Consider the following 18,565-nt stretch of genomic DNA (forward strand, 5'->3'; position numbering starts at 1 on the left):
GGTGGGTACTGGGATTGAACCCAGGGGCGCTTTACATTGAGCTACATTCTCAGCCCTTTTCATTTTTCATTTTGAGACAACTTGGATTCCTCCTGTCTCAGCCTCCTGACTCACTGGAATTACAGGTGCGTACCCCTGCATCTGACTGCCAGTTGGATTTTTATTGGTAGCATATCAAATTACAAAATAATTCTGGGGACATCTGATACCTTTATACTATTAAGTCCTTCATTCAAGAGGATGAACTGTTTATTCAGATCATCTTCTATGTTCTTTTATGAGAATTAAAACAAATTTTTCCACTGATAAGATTAATCGAGTAATCTTATGACTACAATTCCTAAATGCTTTATAATTTTTGTCAAATTGTATAATTTTGATGCAAATTGAGTTATTTTTATCACATTTTCTAGTTTGTAATTAATGGTGTAGTAAATACCAGTGATTTGGTTTGGTAGGTTGATCTTGTACAGCAACCTTGCTGAACAAACTTGTTGGTTTTAATAGTCTTTCTGTTGATGTATTTATTTATTGGTTTTGTTTTTGCTTCGGTACCAGAGATTAAACCCAAGACGCTTAACCACTTAGCCACATCCCCAAGCCATTTTTTTTATGTAAGACAGGTTCTTGCTAAATTGTTTAGGGCCTCAGCTAAGTTGCTGAGGCTGGCTTTGAACTTGCAATCCTCCTACACTCAGTCTCCCAAGCAATTGAGATTACAGGCATGTGCCATCGTGCCCTTTTTTAAGTAGATAATTAGTTATCTGTAGTCATTTTGTTTTGTCACCTCCAAACTTGCACTACATATTTCTTTAATTCTTTGTAGTACTGGTCAAGACCTCCAGGACTTTACAGAAATAGAGAACATCTTGGGGCTGGGTCGTAGCTCAGTGGTAGAGCCCTGCAAGTGCAGGACCCTGGGTTTGATCCCATCACCACAACAAAAAAAGTGGATACCTTTGTCCTTTTCCCAGTCGCAAAGAGATGAGTCCAATGTTATTTATTAAGTGTAAGAATTTCTTTCTAATCTTTGTTTGCTAAGTTTTTTAAAATAAATATATGTATTTTTTTTTAGTTGTTCATGGACCTTTATTTTTTTATTATTTATATTTGATGCTGAGAATCAAACCCCAGTGCCTCACACATGCTAGGCTCTACCACTGAGCACAACCCAGCCCCTGCTAAGAGTTCTTAAGCAGACAGTCAACCTCTCAAATGCTTTTAAATCATCACTGAGGTAGCCTTATCATTATTTCTTTGGTTTATTCATGTGATAAATTACATTGATGGATTTTGTAAGACTGAAACAGGGATATACTATCCTTGTTTGTGGTGTAATAAAATACACTTTTACATTTAATGAAGTAATATTAAGGACCTTTTTCATCTATGCTTATGGAAGAAATGGGTGTTTACAATACTTTTCTCATAATTATCCTTAACTGATTGCAAAGGCAAGATTATTTTAGTCTTTTTTTCTTTAATATTTTTTAGCTGTCGATGGACCTTTATTTATTTTTATTTATTTGCTTATATGCAGTGCTGAGAATCGAACTCAGTGCCTCCACATGCTAGGTAAGTGCTGTACCACTGAGCCACAAAGACTATTTTAGTCTTTTGAGCTGGCTACTTTGTCAATCTTTTTCCAAATCTATATCTCCAATATTCACTCCGGAATGAATCATAGCAGAGGGGAGTGGCTGAGTGGTAGAGTACTTGCCTAGTATGAATGAGGCCCTGAATTCAATTAAAAAAAAAAAAAAGAACCACAGGAGATTACTTGGTCCAGTCTCTTGTTTCCAAAGCAGGCAAAGATATTATTGCCCCTGTTTTACAGGTGTGAGACAATTGAGGCCTAAGAATAAAGTCCTGAATGAGGTAGAATTAGAACCTAGAATATCCTGCTGGATGCTGTTTGCTCACCTATAATTGCAGTGACTCGGGAGACTGAGTAGAAGGATCATAAGCTCTGACATGCCTAGACTCAGTGAGATCCTGTCTCAAAACAAAAAGTTAAAAAGGTTGGGAAGGAACATAACTCAATGGTAGAGGCACTCCTGGGTTCAATACTCAGTGCTGCAAGAGAAAACAAACAACAAGCACCTGATATTCGTCTGCCTTAGATCCATACTTCTTTGTCTGACCAAGTATCATAACAGATAACCATTAACTATTTTTTAAGAAAAAGAACACTTAAAATTTATTACATGCCTAAGGCATAGCAGTATTAGATTCTACCATTAGGTTAGTTATTTTGTTGCAGTACTCAGATTAAACTCAGCACATGATGAGGGCAAGAGATCTACCACTGAGCTACATCTCCACAACCCAGTAATTTCATTTCATTATGAGACAGGGTCTCCATAAGTTGTCCAGACTGTCCTTCAACCTGGGATTACAGGTATGCACCACTGTGCCCAGCCCAATTAGATTTTGTAATACATACATACATATATATATATGTATTACATACATATATATATTACATACATATAAAATATATATATATATATATTTAAATTTGAGTATAGAACTCAGGGCCTTATGCATGCTAGGCATTACTGAACTGTAACTTCAAAAAGGTTTTGTTTTGGCTTTTGTTTTTGTGGTGCTGGGGATGAAATCCAGGGTCACTCAAATGTTAGGCATATGCTCTCCCACTGAGCTATATCTCCAGCCCAGCCTCCACAGTTTAAAGTAATATTGCATAATATTAAAATAATACTGCAAGTTTCCAAAGTTCATTTATGTATCAGTTTTTCAGAAGATATTTTCATATAAACAAACAGGTTGATTGGGTTCCCATACAAGTGTTAGCTCAAAATATCATTATTGGCCATCCCTGTTCTGTGGTGTATTTCCACAGATCTGACCTCTAGACACTACTCTCAACCTCTACTCCGAATATTCCTTTCCTAAATGGTACTGACATATCTGGCTGCCTGGAAGACATGCTTCTTTGGCATTCCTCTTTTTTTTTTTTTTTTTTTTTTTTTTTTTTTTTTAGGTTTATTGGGAATCGAACTCAGGGATATTCTACCATTGAACTACACCCCCATCTCCCCCTTTAAAATTTTTTTAAAATAACATTTAAAAATTTTTTGTAGTTATAGATGGACAGAATAACTTTATTTTATTTGTTTATTTTTATGTGGTGCTAAGGATTGAACCCAGTGCTTCACACATGCTGGGCAAGTGCTCTGCCACCGAGCTACAGCCCCAGCCTCCCCAGACCCTTTAAAAAATATTTTATTTTATGGTATCTGGGATTGAATCCAGGGGTGCTTGGCTGGGGAGATAGCTCAGTTGGCAGAGTGCACAAGGCCCTGGGTTCAATCCCCAGCACCGCAAAAAAAAAAAAAAAAAAAAAAAGGATGAATCCAGTGGTGCTTAACCACTGAGCAGCATCTCTAGCTCCCTCCTTTTTTGTTCTTTTTAGATCTATATAACACTAGAGTATATTTTGATATATTATACATATATGGAGTTTAACTTATTCTAATTAGGATCCCATTCTTGTTGTACACGGTGTGGAGTTACACTTGTGTATTCACATGTGAACATAGGAAAGTTATGTCTGACTTATTCTACTGTTTTCCCTATTCCCATCCCCCCCACCCCCCTTCCCCTTTCCTTCCCCTTTATCTAATCCAATGAACTTCTGTTCCCCCACCTCTCATTGTGTATCAGCATATCAGAGGTAATATTCGGTGTTTGGTTTTGGCTTATTTCACTTAACATGACAGTCTCCCGTTCCATCCATTTACCTGGCAAATGCCATAATTTCATTCTTCTTTATGCCCAGCCCCCCTTTTTAAAAACTTTTGAGACAGGGTCTTACTAAGTTGCTGAGGCTGGCTTTGAACTTGAGATCCTCCTGCCTCAGCTTCCTGAATTGCTGGAATTACAGGCATGCACCACCATGCTTGACTTTTATTTGTTATTTTGAGATAGGGTCTCACTAACTTCTCTGGGCTGGTCTTGGGCTTGTGTCCTCCTGCCTCAGTCTCCTGAGTAGCTGGGATTATAGGCGTGTACCACTGTGCCTGGCTGTCTGGCAACCCTCTTTATAAAGGCTTGTTTGGGTCTTGTTTCACCGTACCTCAGAATTTGGAGTAAAGAGTATTGCTTGGGCTGTGATTGTGGCTCAGTGGTAGAGCACTTGCCTGGCATGTATGAGGCACTGGGTTTGATTCTTAGCACCACATACAACTAAATAAATAAAGGTTCAAAAAAATTAAAACAAAAGAAATACCGTTTTCTGAGGTGGCTAGCTAGACCATTATTCTTTCTTCATTGTTCAAAATCCCCTGCTCCTTCTAAGTTCATATCTTGATCCTGTCACTGCTACCTCTCTTCCAGTTTGGGCATTAATCCACATGCACTGCTAAATTTAGCACCAGACTCATTATCTTCCTTTTTACACCTCTTTTCCTATCATCATTATTGTTGACTTCAAAATTCCTCAGAGTTGGTGGGCACAATGGCACACACCGGCAGTCCCAGCTACATGGTAGGCTGAGGCAAGGAGGTTGCTGGAGCCCAGAAGTTTTGAGGTCAGCCCTGAACAACTAGGGAGACCTGTTTCAAAAACCATACCAAACCCAATCAAACCCTTTAGGTAGTCCATCTAATTGTAGCCTCTCAATCCCTCAGTCCTATCTCCAATGATCTTTTTCTTCAGCCCTTTCTCAGGTCCCTACCTAGGCTTTGTCATTTCCCCCAACAACCTCTCGTGACTATCTCCTAGGTTTCTGGTTTATTTACTCATGTTTTCTCACTCCTTTCACCCATGGAGACTTTTAAAACATTGACCCTACCAGTTTTCACTATCCACCAACCCCTTTTGGTGTTTACTCCTCTTCTTACCCTATTTACACCATGATCTAATAATATAATCATTCTCATGTATATACCTATTCCCCCTCTTTTTTTTTAGAAAAACCCCAGCCATGGTATAGTCTAATAGTCCATACCCTTGGGTTCTCGCATCCAGCTAATTTATTTCAAGGCTACCAGAGAAAGAGGAAAAAAAAAATACAATGATATTGTAATGAGACAAGGAAATAATAGGAATTGCTGTAGTTGTGTGTTATGTGGTAATAATAAGCTGTATTTGGTATTTGCCTGGACTTGTAAAACTAAAATAAAGACGCCTGGTGACAAACTTGCTGTGTGGTGAGATGACACTTCTGAACAATGCCGATATGAACCTTTATCTATGATTTGAGTGGTGGCTCCTCGTATAGTTGTGTTCTGGTCTGTATCAATGAAGACCAGAGCATGACTGGGCAGAAACTCACTACTTAAACCACTGGACTTTTGGAGCAAACTGTCAGCAGCACCGTGACCAGAGGACTCTACATCGCTCTGTCTCTTGATTGCCCTGGTTGCTGTCCACTCCATCACTGATTGCTGATAGACCATTGTCACTGAGGCCAGACGACTGACCACCTCTCCCGCGGCAACGACTGCCACCCAGCCTCTGGCTTATTGGACGCCAGAGGACATCCAAAGACATCTGAGGAGGTGAGAGAGGCTACAGCTGAGAAGAATCCCCTCGGTCTTGCTGACTGAATTCTTGGCTAAGAGACATTGCATTGAGTAAGTCCATGGGGATTGGACTCTAGGTGAACAAGGGAGTGAATCTTCAATGTATTTGTGACTTGCTATTATTAGAAATGTTAAGTTGAGTGTGCATTGCATGAATAAAATCCACTTGTTGGAAACAAACTGATTCCTCTCTTACTCACTGCTCGCTACAGATGTTCACTGGTATCACTAAATCTGTAAGCACAGAAGAAAAGGAAGCAAAACTCAATAGATTCATAGAAGCCTATATTCATTCTCGGACTCGGAGTGCTGGTGGGGCACATTTTCCATATTCAAAAATGGCCACCAGGGCTGGGGAGATGGCTCAGTCAGTAGAGTGTTTGCCTTGCAAGCCAAAGGCCCTGGGTTCAATCCCCAGCACCACACACACACACACACACACACAAAGGCCAGCATTTACAGGGGAGATTTTGGTTTTATAGGGTACAATGAGGATCATATAATCATTGGAAGCTGTGCACATGCAGTTTTTGACCTTCAGGGGCTAGTTGTACAGATTAAAACCAGACCCCAAGGGATGAGTACTCAAATCTTGCCCATTGTTATTTGCTGTGCTTCCTTTAAGATTAATTTGCCATGGGGGAAGTCAAGGTCAATATCCACCCCTTTCCTTTAGGACCCATTGTTGATCAGGAAAGAATATGCTGGGAGGTTAATTCTTGGCTAGTCTCTCCTCCCTCCTGAGCTGCACCTTTCTCCCTTTTATCTTTGAGGACCACAGTACAGGAATATTACTTTTTCATAACCCTTCAAAATCAACAGTTCTTAACTGGGACAAACTTTGCTCCTCTCCTTCCTAGGACAATGTCTGGAGATATTTTTGATTATCACACTGGGGTGTGGGGGAATGTTTTACTGCATCTAATTGAAAGATGTCAGGGACGTTGCTAACTATCCTAGAATACACAGGACAACAAAGAATTGTCTGACTCCAAGTTAGTAGTGCCAAGGTTAAGAAATCCTGCTTCAAATTAATGACTACAAGTCTCAAATGGACAATTGACACAGGGCCTGTGCATTTGCTGTTTTTTAAATATTTTTTTAGTTGTCAATGGACCTTTATTTAATTTATTTATATGTAGTTCTGAAAATAGAACCCAGAGCCTCGCACATGCTGAGCAAGCACTTTGCCACTGAGCTACAACCCCAGCCCGCACTTGCTGTTTTTACTGCTTATAACATGGTTCCCTCTTGGATGGCTCATTGTTTAAGTCATTTCTTCAGAAAGTTTTTCTGACCTAACTTGAGATCAGATCCAGCCTCATTACATTATCCTGTTTCACTGCCTTCAAAACATTTGCTATTTTATATCTTTATTACTTGCTTCCTTCTGAAGAATGAGTTACACGAACACAATGTTCTTATCTCTTTTGTTCATTGCTGTATCCCTGTGGTCAAGCATAGTGCCTGGTACATGACAGGCGTTCAGAAAGTAGTTATTGAACAGTGGATGAAATACTATTTATTTGAAATTTATTTTTTCATTCATTCATCAAATATTCACTGGTGATAAAATCCACCTATCTCTAACCTCTTGTAATTCACCAAGGCGAATTACAATAGGGCGACCCACGTTGAATCAATAAGCACACAAAATGGTTTCAGACTATAAAAGGGCTTTGAAAGAGAAGTACAGGTAGCCATGAGAACCATTGAGCAGATGATCTGACTCAGTCTGGGGTGGGGCAATCAGGCCAGGCTTCCTAGAAGTGATATTTGAGCTGATAGCTGAAGAATGAATCAGTTAGCTGGTTAAAGGAAAAAGAGTGGGGGTAGATGGAGAAGAGTATTCAGGCATAGAGAACAGAGTGTGCAAAGGTGCATTAGTGGGACAGAACATATGTAGTACATTTCATGAAGAGAGAGGCCTGTGTGGCTGAGTCACAGAGCCAGATAAGTCATGGTATTGCATTTACTTGTATGAGCGCAGGAGTGCCACTGAAAGATTTTTAAAAGAAAACAACACATCTAATTTGGTAAACAAAGATCACTCTGGGGAACAGGTTTTAGAAGGACAAGAGTGAAGATGGGGAGATTGGTTTGGAGGTAGTTGTAGTGTCCAGGTAAGAGGTGATGGTGGCTTACCTTGTAGTAGTGGCAATGAGCTTGAAAAGGTGTTAGATACATTCAAGTAAAGGGGAACATGGACTTTTAGAGCTGGAAGGAACCTGTTAAAAATAATCTCATGATTAGTCAAAAAGTACAATAAGTATGAATGACAAAGAGTTCATGAAGGTCTGCATTTTGTATAAAAGCAGATTAGTGAGCTTAATAAGGTGTTCTCTAATATGTTCATTGAATAAATCAAGGAAAGATTTACAAACAAATGTTTGAGACGAATATAGATGGGAAAAGTAAGGAAATTGATGTAAAAAATGAAGAGAGGAAAATGTAATGAGAAACAGCCAGAGTAAGAAAAGGGTATGAGAGGTGCAAGGAGGTTGGAAGAGAGGTAGACTGGAAGACAACAGCAAGAAAAAGGGTGGGGAGGCAACGATATGCATACAGGAGATGAAAAGGGCTGGACTCCAAAGGGTTGGAGATTGGGTACAAAGGTAGACTAACAGGGAGGGAGTGAAATAGGAAACTACAAAGTGGAAAAGGCAAGAAGGGGGAGATGATCAAAAGGAGGAATGAGCAGATGATTGGAAGAGATTCTGGGAGGAAGGATGGGGCAAAAGCTTGGGGAGAGTGAGAAAGAATGTGAGGGTGAGGTGGAAGAATGAGGGTGGAATCAGAGGCCACCTTGGAGAGCCAGATGTTGAGGAGGCAGGAATGGTGAGGGGATGAGAGAATGACACAAACAGGCCCGCACAGGATAAGAACAAGGGAGAGAAATGAGCTAGCTGGGGGAGGGGGGAGGAAAGTGGAGGGCACGTTTGAAAAGACTCCAAGGGAAGGGAATGATGGGTGTGGCTGAGACTCTGACCTAGGCCTACCCTCCTCCCCATCCTCTGCAGACTCTCTTTAGTGGTTTCTTCCCTCTGCCAGGAACTGTGAAGTTGGAGGGGATAGTGACCGGCCCAGGCATTAAGTATGCCAAGGATTGGAAGGGGTGGGGTGGACCAGGAAGGTGGGGCTACTCGAGAGCCGTGCCCAGAAGCCCGCTGAATGTTGGAGGGCCTAGCTAGAGAGTGCATACAGTAAAGGGGAGGGGTGCTGGGGAGATATCACTGGGAGTGGAAACTTCAAGAAGTCTGCTGCAAGGGGTGATTTTCCGGGATTGGGTTAGTGCCCATTGAAGGTGGAAATAAAAGAAAAAGAAGAACGAAGGGTGGAGGCGAAAGGCGGGCTGGACGAAGAACATATGGGGCAGAAACTTGCAGGGAAAAGGTGGCGCCGAGCCTTTCCAGGGGCGTCCCTCCAGCTTTGGCTCCGCTGCGTCCCAAGCGCACCTGTGGGAAGAAGGGAAGGTTGGGAAGTCCAGCCGGGAGGGATTACTGGGAGCTCCGGACTCCGGAGAAGATATTGCCTCGTCTCCACCTGCGGTTAAAGCCCGGCAAGTGAAGGGGCGTGACCCTAGTGCTCAGGTTTCTTCCTCTTCACCTGGGCAAGGAGGGGTGGGGGCCAGGACTTCCGGTTCAGGTGAGTGTCCCTTTGGTGACGTCAGGTCACCCTCGGCTGCCCCTCCAGTCCCGCCCCACCTCCCGCGCTCCCAGTCCGCGGGGGCACGCCCCCGACGCCCTACATATACTCAGGTGCGCTGCGCACCTGTTCGCCCGCACCTGCCCGCTCACTGCCCTGCAATCTTTCCTGCGCAGCGAAGTCCGGGACCGATAGGCCTGATACTTTCTAGGGACCGCACCCAAACGGCCCCTCTACCTTTTGTTTGGTAGGGTTCGTTGAGAGCGCCAGAGAGAACCGCCTGACCTTCGCGGACTGCTTTTGTCTGAAACCAGTCCATCGGGCGTAGCCTGTTCTCTCTGCTGTGAGACCGTCACTCCACCCGAGGGGTCGATTTGTGTTTACTTCGAGTGATAAGATTTTAAGTACCGGGTCAAAAACATTTTGCTTCTTTGGGTGACTTAAAAACACCACCCCAAGTTGTCTTGTGGGGCTGCCCCCCTGCGGATTCGGTTTGTGTTGTTGTAGGGTTGCCCGCCCGGTGTCCCGTATTTTTTGAGGGCGGAAATGGCCAATTCAGGCCTGCAGTTATTGGGCTTTTCCATGGCAATGCTGGGCTGGGTGGGCCTGGTAGGCGAGCACCGGCCATCCCACAGTGGCAGATGAGTTCCTACGCGGGCGACAATATTATCACCGCCCAGGCCATGTACAAGGGGCTGTGGATGGACTGCGTCACGCAAAGCACCGGCATGATGAGCTGCAAAATGTACGACTCGGTGCTCGCCCTGCCGGGTAAGGCCGTGGGACCGACGGGGCGGACGCTCCCAAGGCGGAGATGGTGGGGCGGGGTGCGGGGCAGGGCCGAGGTCCCCCGGCCTGGCGCCTTGGGTTGCCAGGGAGCAGGAGGAAGTGGAAGTGGTCTTGCAGGGGCAATGGGCTGGGTTGGGGTGGATCCGAGTTCTGGTGGCCGCACGTGGGCCGGTACCCCTGCAGCCTGAGCTCTTCCCAGAACGCCCCCAGACGAACCTCCACCTGGACTTGGGGAAGTGAGTCCTAGGCCAGGGTCGTCCCCTCCCCCACCGCCCTGGGCAGGCCAAGGCATCTGTGTTCTCCCGCCCTTTTAGTTCGAACAAAAGGGGGCGCGGGGCTGAGGCCGTGCGGAGGACTGCGCAGCGGTGCGGTTTGTCAGACGTTGTCAGCCGCCGGCGGTCTCTAATCTTATCCGCCGATTAGCTGAAGCCACAAACCCCGTGGCCTCTAAGGCGGGACCAGGGCTGGGACGCGCGCGTCTGGATGTTCGGCCTATGCCGAGGCTCTGGCAGCCACCTCCACTTACCTTCGCTGCCCCCTCTCACCCTTCCCCCTACCCCGACCAGTTTCATCGAAACCCTGGCGCCCCGGGCGGGTTCTTCAACAGAGAGGGCGGGGCGCAAGCAGGAAGGCTGCGCTCTTGGGAGGGTGTAGGAACCAGCCCCCTCTAGGTAGGGCCTTGGACATCCGAGGAGAGCAAGGTCCTGGGCAGAACTTAGTAGCACCCATCAGATGCGGGTCCAGGGGGTTGTGAGTGCGGCCCGCCCTGCCAAGACTGTGGCCGTCTGAGGGCTGCCACCATTTCCAGCAATGACGGCGTCCTTTCTGCTCCACAGCTGCCATGCAGGCCACTCGAGCCCTAATGGTGATTTCTCTGGTGCTGGGCTTCCTCGCTATGTTCGTGGCCACGATGGGCATGAAGTGCACACGCTGTGGGGGAGATGACAAAGTAAAGAAGGCCCGTATTGCTATGACTGGAGGCATCATTTTTATCGTAGCAGGTGAGCCACAGGTCCATAGGCAGCTCTCCTCTCGCCCGTGTTGGAGAAGGTGCTGGTTTGGGCCTTCACAGTATTGGAATCCGCATTCTCTCTCCAGGCCTTGCCGCCTTGGTAGCATGCTCCTGGTATGGACATCAGATTGTCACAGACTTTTATAACCCCATCACCCCCGTGAATTTTAAGTAAGTCTGGGATCCCTGCCTCTTAAGGAAGCAAATCTGGGTTCTTAGAATAGGAAGGCAGAGGCAAGCCAGGTTTCTGATCCTGATCATTTCTCTCCACAGGTATGAGTTTGGTTCAGCCATCTTTATCGGCTGGGCTGGGTCTGCTCTGGTCCTCCTAGGAGGTGCGCTGCTCTCTTGTTCCTGTCCTGGACAGGAAAGCAAAGCTGTGTACCGTGCACCACGCTCCTACCCCAAGTCCAACTCTGCCAAGGAGTATGTGTGAGGTGGTATTCCCATGCCCCAGCCTGATAGGCTGTGGGTGTGCCCAAAGCCTGAAAAGACCCAGGGCAGAGGACAGCCTGTGGGCAGGGTGCAGGACAAAGGCCTCCTGGTCACTCCATCCCTGTATACCATGTAGTTAGTTCTCTGGGGGGTTGGATGGGGGAGACTAAAAGTGGGAAGGGCGTGCTTTTTGTACAAAATAAAAACACATTTTAGAAAGTAGGCTTTCTTTTCTTTTTGGGCCTGATTTCTTCCTACTCAGATCCTTGGTGCGAACTTGGTACCTAAAGTATACCTGCTTTGGTTCAAACACTTAAAGGTAGAGCACCAGTTGTGCGCCAGGCCACTCCTGTTCATTTAATTTTCAGTGGGACTCAGACTCAATCCCTACACTGGACTCAAAAGACTCAAGAGCTTGGCTTTCCCCATTCATTCCCACTGCCCACCACTTCTGTTTAAATAGCTACCAAACAGTCTCCTTTTTAACAACAACAATAAAAAAGTCAAAACATTTTATTAGGTATGGGGGGTTGTTCCTATTCCCTCACCTTACACTATCCACCCCACTTTCCGTCCTGATCAGATGCGGCTTTCTACCTCATAGGGTAGGGCCTCCCTAGACAAAGGAGCAAAAGCAGTACAGACACACAGTAAGCCTAGTACAAACAACAGGTGGTTCTGGGCCCATAGTCCTCCTCCTCCCACCCCCTTCCCATTAGTCTAGTCAAGTCCGGTCACTCAAATATCAAGGTCATCATCTGGGTCTTCTTGGTCTAGGTCATCATAAGCATCTGGCTCATAGAAGATGCGGCTGGTAGCTTGGCCTGGCCCAGGACACAGTAGAACCTGCTGTCTGAAGTAAGAATTGATGCTAGTGAGGGTGGGTGTTAGGTCAGGTCTGGATACCCCCTTACAGGTGCCTGTGACTTAGGCAACCCACCCTAGACTTGTATCATTACTTGGCCCCAGTCCCTTCTCTGACCTCCAAGATTGGTTACAGCTAAATAAGAACCACTGGACCCTGGCATGAGTACTACTCTAACAAAACCCTAAATTCTTAGCAGCTTGAGGGGAAGGATTCTGCAGCAGTCTTGCTTCATCCACCCACACACTGGGCTCAGAATAGCAGGCACCTACCTAGCCCTTGTTAACCAGTCTTTGCCACGCCCACCAATCTTCCAGTCCTATTGTTCTAGCACTGCTGCCTGGCAAAGAGAGTTACCTCTTAGGGTTCATTCTGGCTCAGCCCAGAGCCAGATTACTCTGGGGACAACCATGAAGCTAGAACCCATGGCTCTAATGGAGATAAAAGACAGGAAGACCCTCTGCCATTATGGGAGGTATGGGTGGGTAGAGAACCACTCCCCAGACTTGTCTCTGGAAGTGGACTTTAGCCCCTATAAAGTCTGAGAGGTTAATCAATAACCTGTCATCACCCCACCTCTCTGTGGCCCAGATGCTGGGGATTCAAACACTTTAGGCCCCAACCTTACTTTTCAGAGCTGAACTGGAAGGGCAGAATCAGGCTATCCTTGGCTTCTTTTTCTTCCTTAGACAGGTGAAGATTAAAGGTCAAATGAGTCATGGGGTCCACCTGCAGGTAAAAAGGATGCTTGCTGCCACTTGGCCCCATCCCTGAATACTTGACTCCACCCTCAACCTCTGCAATTTTATTCTACTTTTGCCAGATCCCAAACTCCATTCCCTTAATCTGGCCTCAGCACTCTTAGATACCAGAGATGTATGAAGATCTGAGTGGTGTTGGGGCCCCAGGGGAGGCCCCTCCTGGAGGTCCAGGCTAAAGTCAGGAAGGATGGAGAACCATGAAGTCTGGGGAGAATAAAGAAGAGAGTTAAAAAGGTTTTCTTAATCCCACTGAACCAGAGAATTTAGCATCTCTCAATTCAGCCCCCATTCACCCAAACACATTGTTTTCAGCCCTAGCCCTCCTTTAAGTCTCTCCCTATGGACTTGTTCCTCCTTTCCACTAATAATTATTCTAGTCTTTTAAAAATTCTTTTCTAGGGCTGGGGATATAGCTCAGTTGGTAGAGTGCTTGCCTCGTAAGCACAAAGCCCTGGGTTCAATCCCCAGTAACCCCCCCCCCCCCCCCCCAAAAAAAAAATTTCTTTTCCAGGGCTGGGAATGTGGCTCAGTAATAGAGTGACTGCCTAGCGATGTGCAAGGCACTGGGTTCAATCCCATCTGTCTCTCACACACACCCAGCCAACAAAACAAAACACAGGGAAGTATTAAAAAAACTTTTTTGCCAGGCCCTGAGGTGCATGCCTGTAATCCCAGCAGCTTGGGAGGCAGAGGCAGGAGGATCATGAGTTCAAAGCCAGCTTCAGCAAAAGCAAGGTGCTAAGCAACTCAGTGAGGCCCTGTCTCTAAATAAAATACAAAATAGGGTTGGGGATGTGTCTCAGTGGTCAAGTGCTCCTGAGTTTAATCCCTGGTACCCATGGTCCCCCCAATTTTTTTTAATTGTTCTTCCCATCATGGCACCCCTTTTTCTGACTCCAATCTCCAGTCCTTCCTGTTGCTTCTCCTGACCTGATAAGTTGGGTGCTGCTGGGGTTTCCGAAAGAGGAGATGGGCTGAGGCCTGGCCCATTGCACCACCCAGAGTCACCTCAGTTTGAGCAAGGTTGCTCAGTGCTCCCAAGAGGCCTGGACCATGAATTTCTTCATGTAGCAGGCCCAACACATGTACCTGCTTTACTGGTGAACTATCACCTGGAGAGAAAAAAGAAATGCAGGGCATGAAGGGAAGTAGGAAACACTTAGGGTTGAGGCCAGGGAGCAAATACTGAAGAAAAGGAAGGAGAGGCCCACATTCCATCAGAGTTCTGCCACAGTCCTGACTTACCTCAGCCAATCTCACTGCTTGGCTATAAGCTCCTCTTCCCATACTGGGGACTGAATCCAGGGGCACTCTACCTCTGAGTGAGACTCCTGGCTCTTTTTTATTCTGGGACAAGGTCTCTAAGTTGCTGAGGCTGGCCTTGAACTTTTCTCAGTTTCTCAACTCACTGGGATTATAGGCATGCAGTGTACCCAGTTTCTTATACACTTTCTTACTCCAGTGCAAATCTGATCACGATATCACTGACTTTGGCAGCTCCTCGTGGCCTTCAGGATAAAATAAACACTTTCGGCACCTGGTAGCCACAAGCTTTTCAGTTTCATCTCTCACACAATTTACTACTAGCAGTTTTTGTAACTTGTCAAGATCTTAGGGCCTCCTTTTCTCTCTCTCCTTTTGGAAGCATTAACAGTGTCGGGCACTGCACTAAACATTAACACAACATTTTAGTCTTTACAAAGGTCAGCAATTTTAGATCAAGCCATACGGCAATTTCAAGTGGTTCATTCTGACACTATCATATCCCCCACTTTTTTTTTTCCCCCCAAACTGGGAAAACTGCAGTACTGAGAGATCAAGCATTTTAATACAAAAATGGATCTGTCTAACTCTAAATTCCATTCTAATATCCAGAGTGCAATTTAGGTCTAGTCCCTACTAGTATTCCCTACTCTTGGGCCAAACCTGCCTGCCTAACCCTTGCTCTTCAGGATGGTTACTTCTTTAAGGTACCCTGTGCATATATCCTTAAATCATCATAGTCCTTATCAGACTATCTTGCAACTGCCAGTATACTTATCTGCATGAAACTTTGTGCTCCCAGGAGGCAGGGACCCAACAACAAAGTTAGAAGTTAGTTTTTATTTTTCTGTTATTAAACCTTACATGTTGTATGTGTTTAATGTTTGTTAAGTGACTGAATAAAAAATAAATGTTAAAAAAATTAATAGGGGGGCTGGGGTTGTAGCTCAGTGGTCAAGTGCTTGCCTAGCATGGGTGAGGCATTGGGTTCAATTCTCAGCACTGCATATAAGTAAATAAATAAAGGTCCATCAACAACTAACAAAACAAAACAAAACAAAAAAAAAACAAACAAGTGGCATTAAAAAGAGATTATAGGGCTGGGGCTATTGCCTACTATGTGTGAGGCACTAGGTTTGATCCTTAGAACCACATTAAAAATAAATAAATAAAGGCATTCTGGAAAAAAAGAAAAAGATTATAGAGGGGTTGGGGTTGTGGCTCAGGGGTACAGAGTACTTGCCTAGCACATGTAAGGCACTGGGTTCAATCTTCAGTACCACTTCAAAAAAAAAAAATAAAGATGTGTGTGTGTGTGTGTGTGTGTATAAATATAAAAGACTACAGAGACTCAAAAATGCTGGACGTGGTGGCATGTCCATAATCTCAGCCACTTGGGAGACTGAGGAAGGAGGGTTGCAAATTCAAGACCATCTTCCCTGTCTTAAAATAAAAATAAAAAAGGGCTGGGGATGTGGCTCAGTGGTTAAGTGCCCCTGGGTTCAATCCCTGGTATTTAAAAAAAAAAAAAGTCAAAAACACCCCTCAGAAAGGTTAGAGATGGAAGGTCTTTGGAGATAACTGATGCTGGATTTCTTTTTGGAACTGGGGCTTGAACCCAGGGGCATTATACCACCAAACTACATCCCTAGTCCTTTTCTGAGACAGGGTCTTACTCAAACTTATGATCCTCCTGCCTCAGCCTCCCAAGTGCTGGGCCTTGATGCTGCTTCTAGGTTAGGAAAGGAAGATATCGTTTGCCAGGTGGAGATATGTGAGGGCAAGCAACAAAGAAGGGTTCTCACCAGGGTAGGAGTTTTGATGGCTCAGAGCATGCAGGATCTGGCAGAGTGTGGTACAGGGAAGATGAAGCAACAGCCAGCTGAGTGAATCAAGGGCTATGGTGGCAGGACCAGGATCTTTCCTCCTGCACATGGCTCTCAAGACTCCCAGGGGTCCCCCAGGAGAAGTCTCCCCAGTTTTTGACCAATTGAGAGGGTCTCTGAAGAGGTCATGGTAAATCAGCCTGCAAAGGGAAAATATTAGGAGACATATTACCTCTTTTCCCTGAAACCTCAAACTTTACCCTATTTTTGTGGCTCTCTTTTTTTCAATTTTCACTAATACCCTAAATATTGGAGCTTAGGCTCTTGCACATACAACCTAAAATTGAGAGCACAGACTTTGGTGTCCAACAGCCTAAGCACCAAGCTTGGCTTTGCTACTTGCCCAAAATCACTTAACTGGGAATTCCAACTATGGAGCTTCTTTTACATTAGTTCTAAAATCTCCAATTGTACTGCCTCTGTCTGAAGTTAGACCGTGGTCACCTCATAGCATTATTCTATTAAAATTAATTAGTACAATGTTCACTGTTCTATCTCCACTACATAGCACCACATATGGTTTATAATTGTACTCAATATGTACACACTGCAATAGCCTTCCTACCTGTTCTCTCTATCTCCAGATTGCCACCTTCAATCCATTTTCCCACAGTAATCACTGAACTAGTGTTTTTTTTTTTTTTTTTTTTTTTTTTTTTTTGGGTGCTGGGGATCGAACCCAGGGCCTTGTGCTTGCAAGGCAAGCACTCTACCAACTGAGCTATCCCCCCAGCCCCTGAACTAGTGTTTCTAACAGGCATGGTGTTATCAACTCTCCTCCCAAATTTTCAAACGACTCCCTACTGACTTTGGTATAACATCTAAATTCCCTTTCATGCTCTGTAAGATCTTTTACAGTCAGATCCCTCTTTACCTGCAAGACTTCAACTACTTTAGGAAGTTCTTCCACCTTCCATGGTAAGTCTTATCATATCTTCCTAATTTTGCATATGCTACTGTTCCTTTTGCCTCTAGGACAAACCCTTCAGTAGCTTGCAGTCAGTGTTGATCAAAGTCTGAATTCATGACTGAATTAAGCACGACCTGATTCTGAATGACTCAAAAGGCAGAGTGTACTTATTCTTATCCTCCACTATGGTCTCTAGTACTAAACGATACTGCCTATCTTTGTGTGTGTTGGGGAGTACTGGGGATTGAACCCAGAGGTGCTCTACCACTGACCCACATTCCCAAACCCTTTTTGAGACAAGGTATCCCTAAGTTGCCCAAGGTTGGCCTCAGATTTGGCCTCAATCTCCTGAGTTACTGGGATTACAGACATGCGACCCAGACCAGGTTTTTATGTTTGTTGCTGAAAAGAAAGTCCCTTAATGATAGGAGTCCCACATCTAATGACATTTCTCCCAATTTGTACTTACCGGCTGTTGACACAGGAGTCAAAACCTTCTCGAAACTCTTCCTCACTCACTTCACAGCCCAAGACGTGGACTTGCTCCCCACTAAGGCAGAGATGAGGAGAAAATGTCGAAGAGTTGGGCACAGGTTCCCTTCTTAGAGCAGGACTGGGAGGCGCTGCCTGTTACTCACCACAGTGCAGATTTCTTGATGAGCGCTTTCAGAAGACCCCGCCCCTCCCACTCCACGGAATCTAAGGAAAGCAAGGGAGGAATAAACAAAGAGAACCTTGAGGTTTCCACGTTCATAAAACAACAGCGACTCCCACTCTTAGCCTGTGACCTATAGCCCTTCCTTCCCATTTCCAGCCCATGAATCTGACCCGAAACCTCCGGTGCCTTAGCCCCTTACCGCGAAGCAGTACCAGGCCACCGCCGGATGCCAACAGAGAATCCAGCATCTCTGACTGGCATCCACTCCTACTCCGACGCCCTCTGATTACGTCAAGACCTACAGCCCCGCCCCCTCCGGGTGAGAGGGGCGGGGCACTCATTTCTCCCACCATTAAGAGCTGGCAAAGGTTGGAATGAGAGGTGATTTTATGTTCACTAGTCCCAGGAGAGCTTAAGCGAAATGGTCCCTCACGAGCCTTGGCGCACAGACGTAGGAACGATGCCACCAGCCTACATTTTCACCATGACTGGGGCGGGAAAAGCCGTTGGGACAGTTGTCAATGGGGAGGGGAGGGGGTCGCGCATGCCTCCCCCGACCGTCAGAACCACAGGGCAAGTGACGTCACTCTACCCTGCCCACGCCTTTCAAGACTTTGCCCCAGGCCCCGCCCTGCGATCGCCTTTGGCGCTTGCGCAATATTGCAGCCTTGTTGGGGGCGCACTTGGCTTTCCTTATCCCTACCCCCATAAGACCGAGTAGGGGGAACTTTAGTCCCGGTGAAGCGAATACACGTCACCACCGGAAGTAGTGTCAGAGGGGAAGAGGA

General features: G+C 45.5%; 2 protein-coding genes across 2 annotated transcripts; one reads left to right on the forward strand and one right to left on the reverse strand.

Moving 5' to 3' along the window:
• Window positions 1–9,327: 9,327 nt before the first annotated feature.
• Window positions 9,328–11,792, forward strand: CLDN7 (claudin 7). The gene is given in 5 exon segments (XM_079134791.1): window positions 9,328–9,813; window positions 9,816–9,969; window positions 10,824–10,988; window positions 11,086–11,170; window positions 11,273–11,792. Coding segments are annotated over 5 exon segments (636 nt in total). The 5' UTR covers window positions 9,328–9,744; the 3' UTR covers window positions 11,436–11,792.
• A 139-nt stretch (window positions 11,793–11,931) lies between these two features.
• ELP5 (elongator acetyltransferase complex subunit 5) lies at window positions 11,932–18,424 on the reverse strand. Its single transcript, XM_079134788.1, has 8 exons — window positions 17,977–18,424; window positions 17,758–17,818; window positions 17,589–17,669; window positions 16,129–16,349; window positions 13,991–14,172; window positions 13,169–13,264; window positions 12,928–13,028; window positions 11,932–12,287 (listed from the first exon to the last, which is right to left on the reverse strand). The coding sequence occupies exons 1-8, from the start codon at window positions 18,128–18,130 to the stop codon at window positions 12,173–12,175; spliced, it is 1,011 nt and encodes a 336-aa protein (XP_078990914.1). The 5' UTR covers window positions 18,131–18,424; the 3' UTR covers window positions 11,932–12,172.
• Window positions 18,425–18,565: the final 141 nt, after the last annotated feature.

Source organism: Sciurus vulgaris (assembly GCF_902686455.1).
Source record: "Sciurus vulgaris genome assembly, chromosome: 3".
Lineage (NCBI taxonomy): Eukaryota > Metazoa > Chordata > Mammalia > Rodentia > Sciuridae > Sciurus > Sciurus vulgaris.

Coding starts and splice junctions, on each gene's coding strand:
- ELP5 (XM_079134788.1), bottom strand. CDS start 18,130: ATGGTGGGAGAAATGAGTGCCCCGCCCCTCTCACCCGGAGGGGGCGGG. Junction 14,173..16,128: donor CCATCAAAACTCCTACCCTG/GTGAGAACCCTT, acceptor TTTTCTCTCCAG/GTGATAGTTCACCAGTAAAG. Junction 13,265..13,990: donor AGCAGCACCCAACTTATCAG/GTCAGGAGAAGC, acceptor TATTCTCCCCAG/ACTTCATGGTTCTCCATCCT.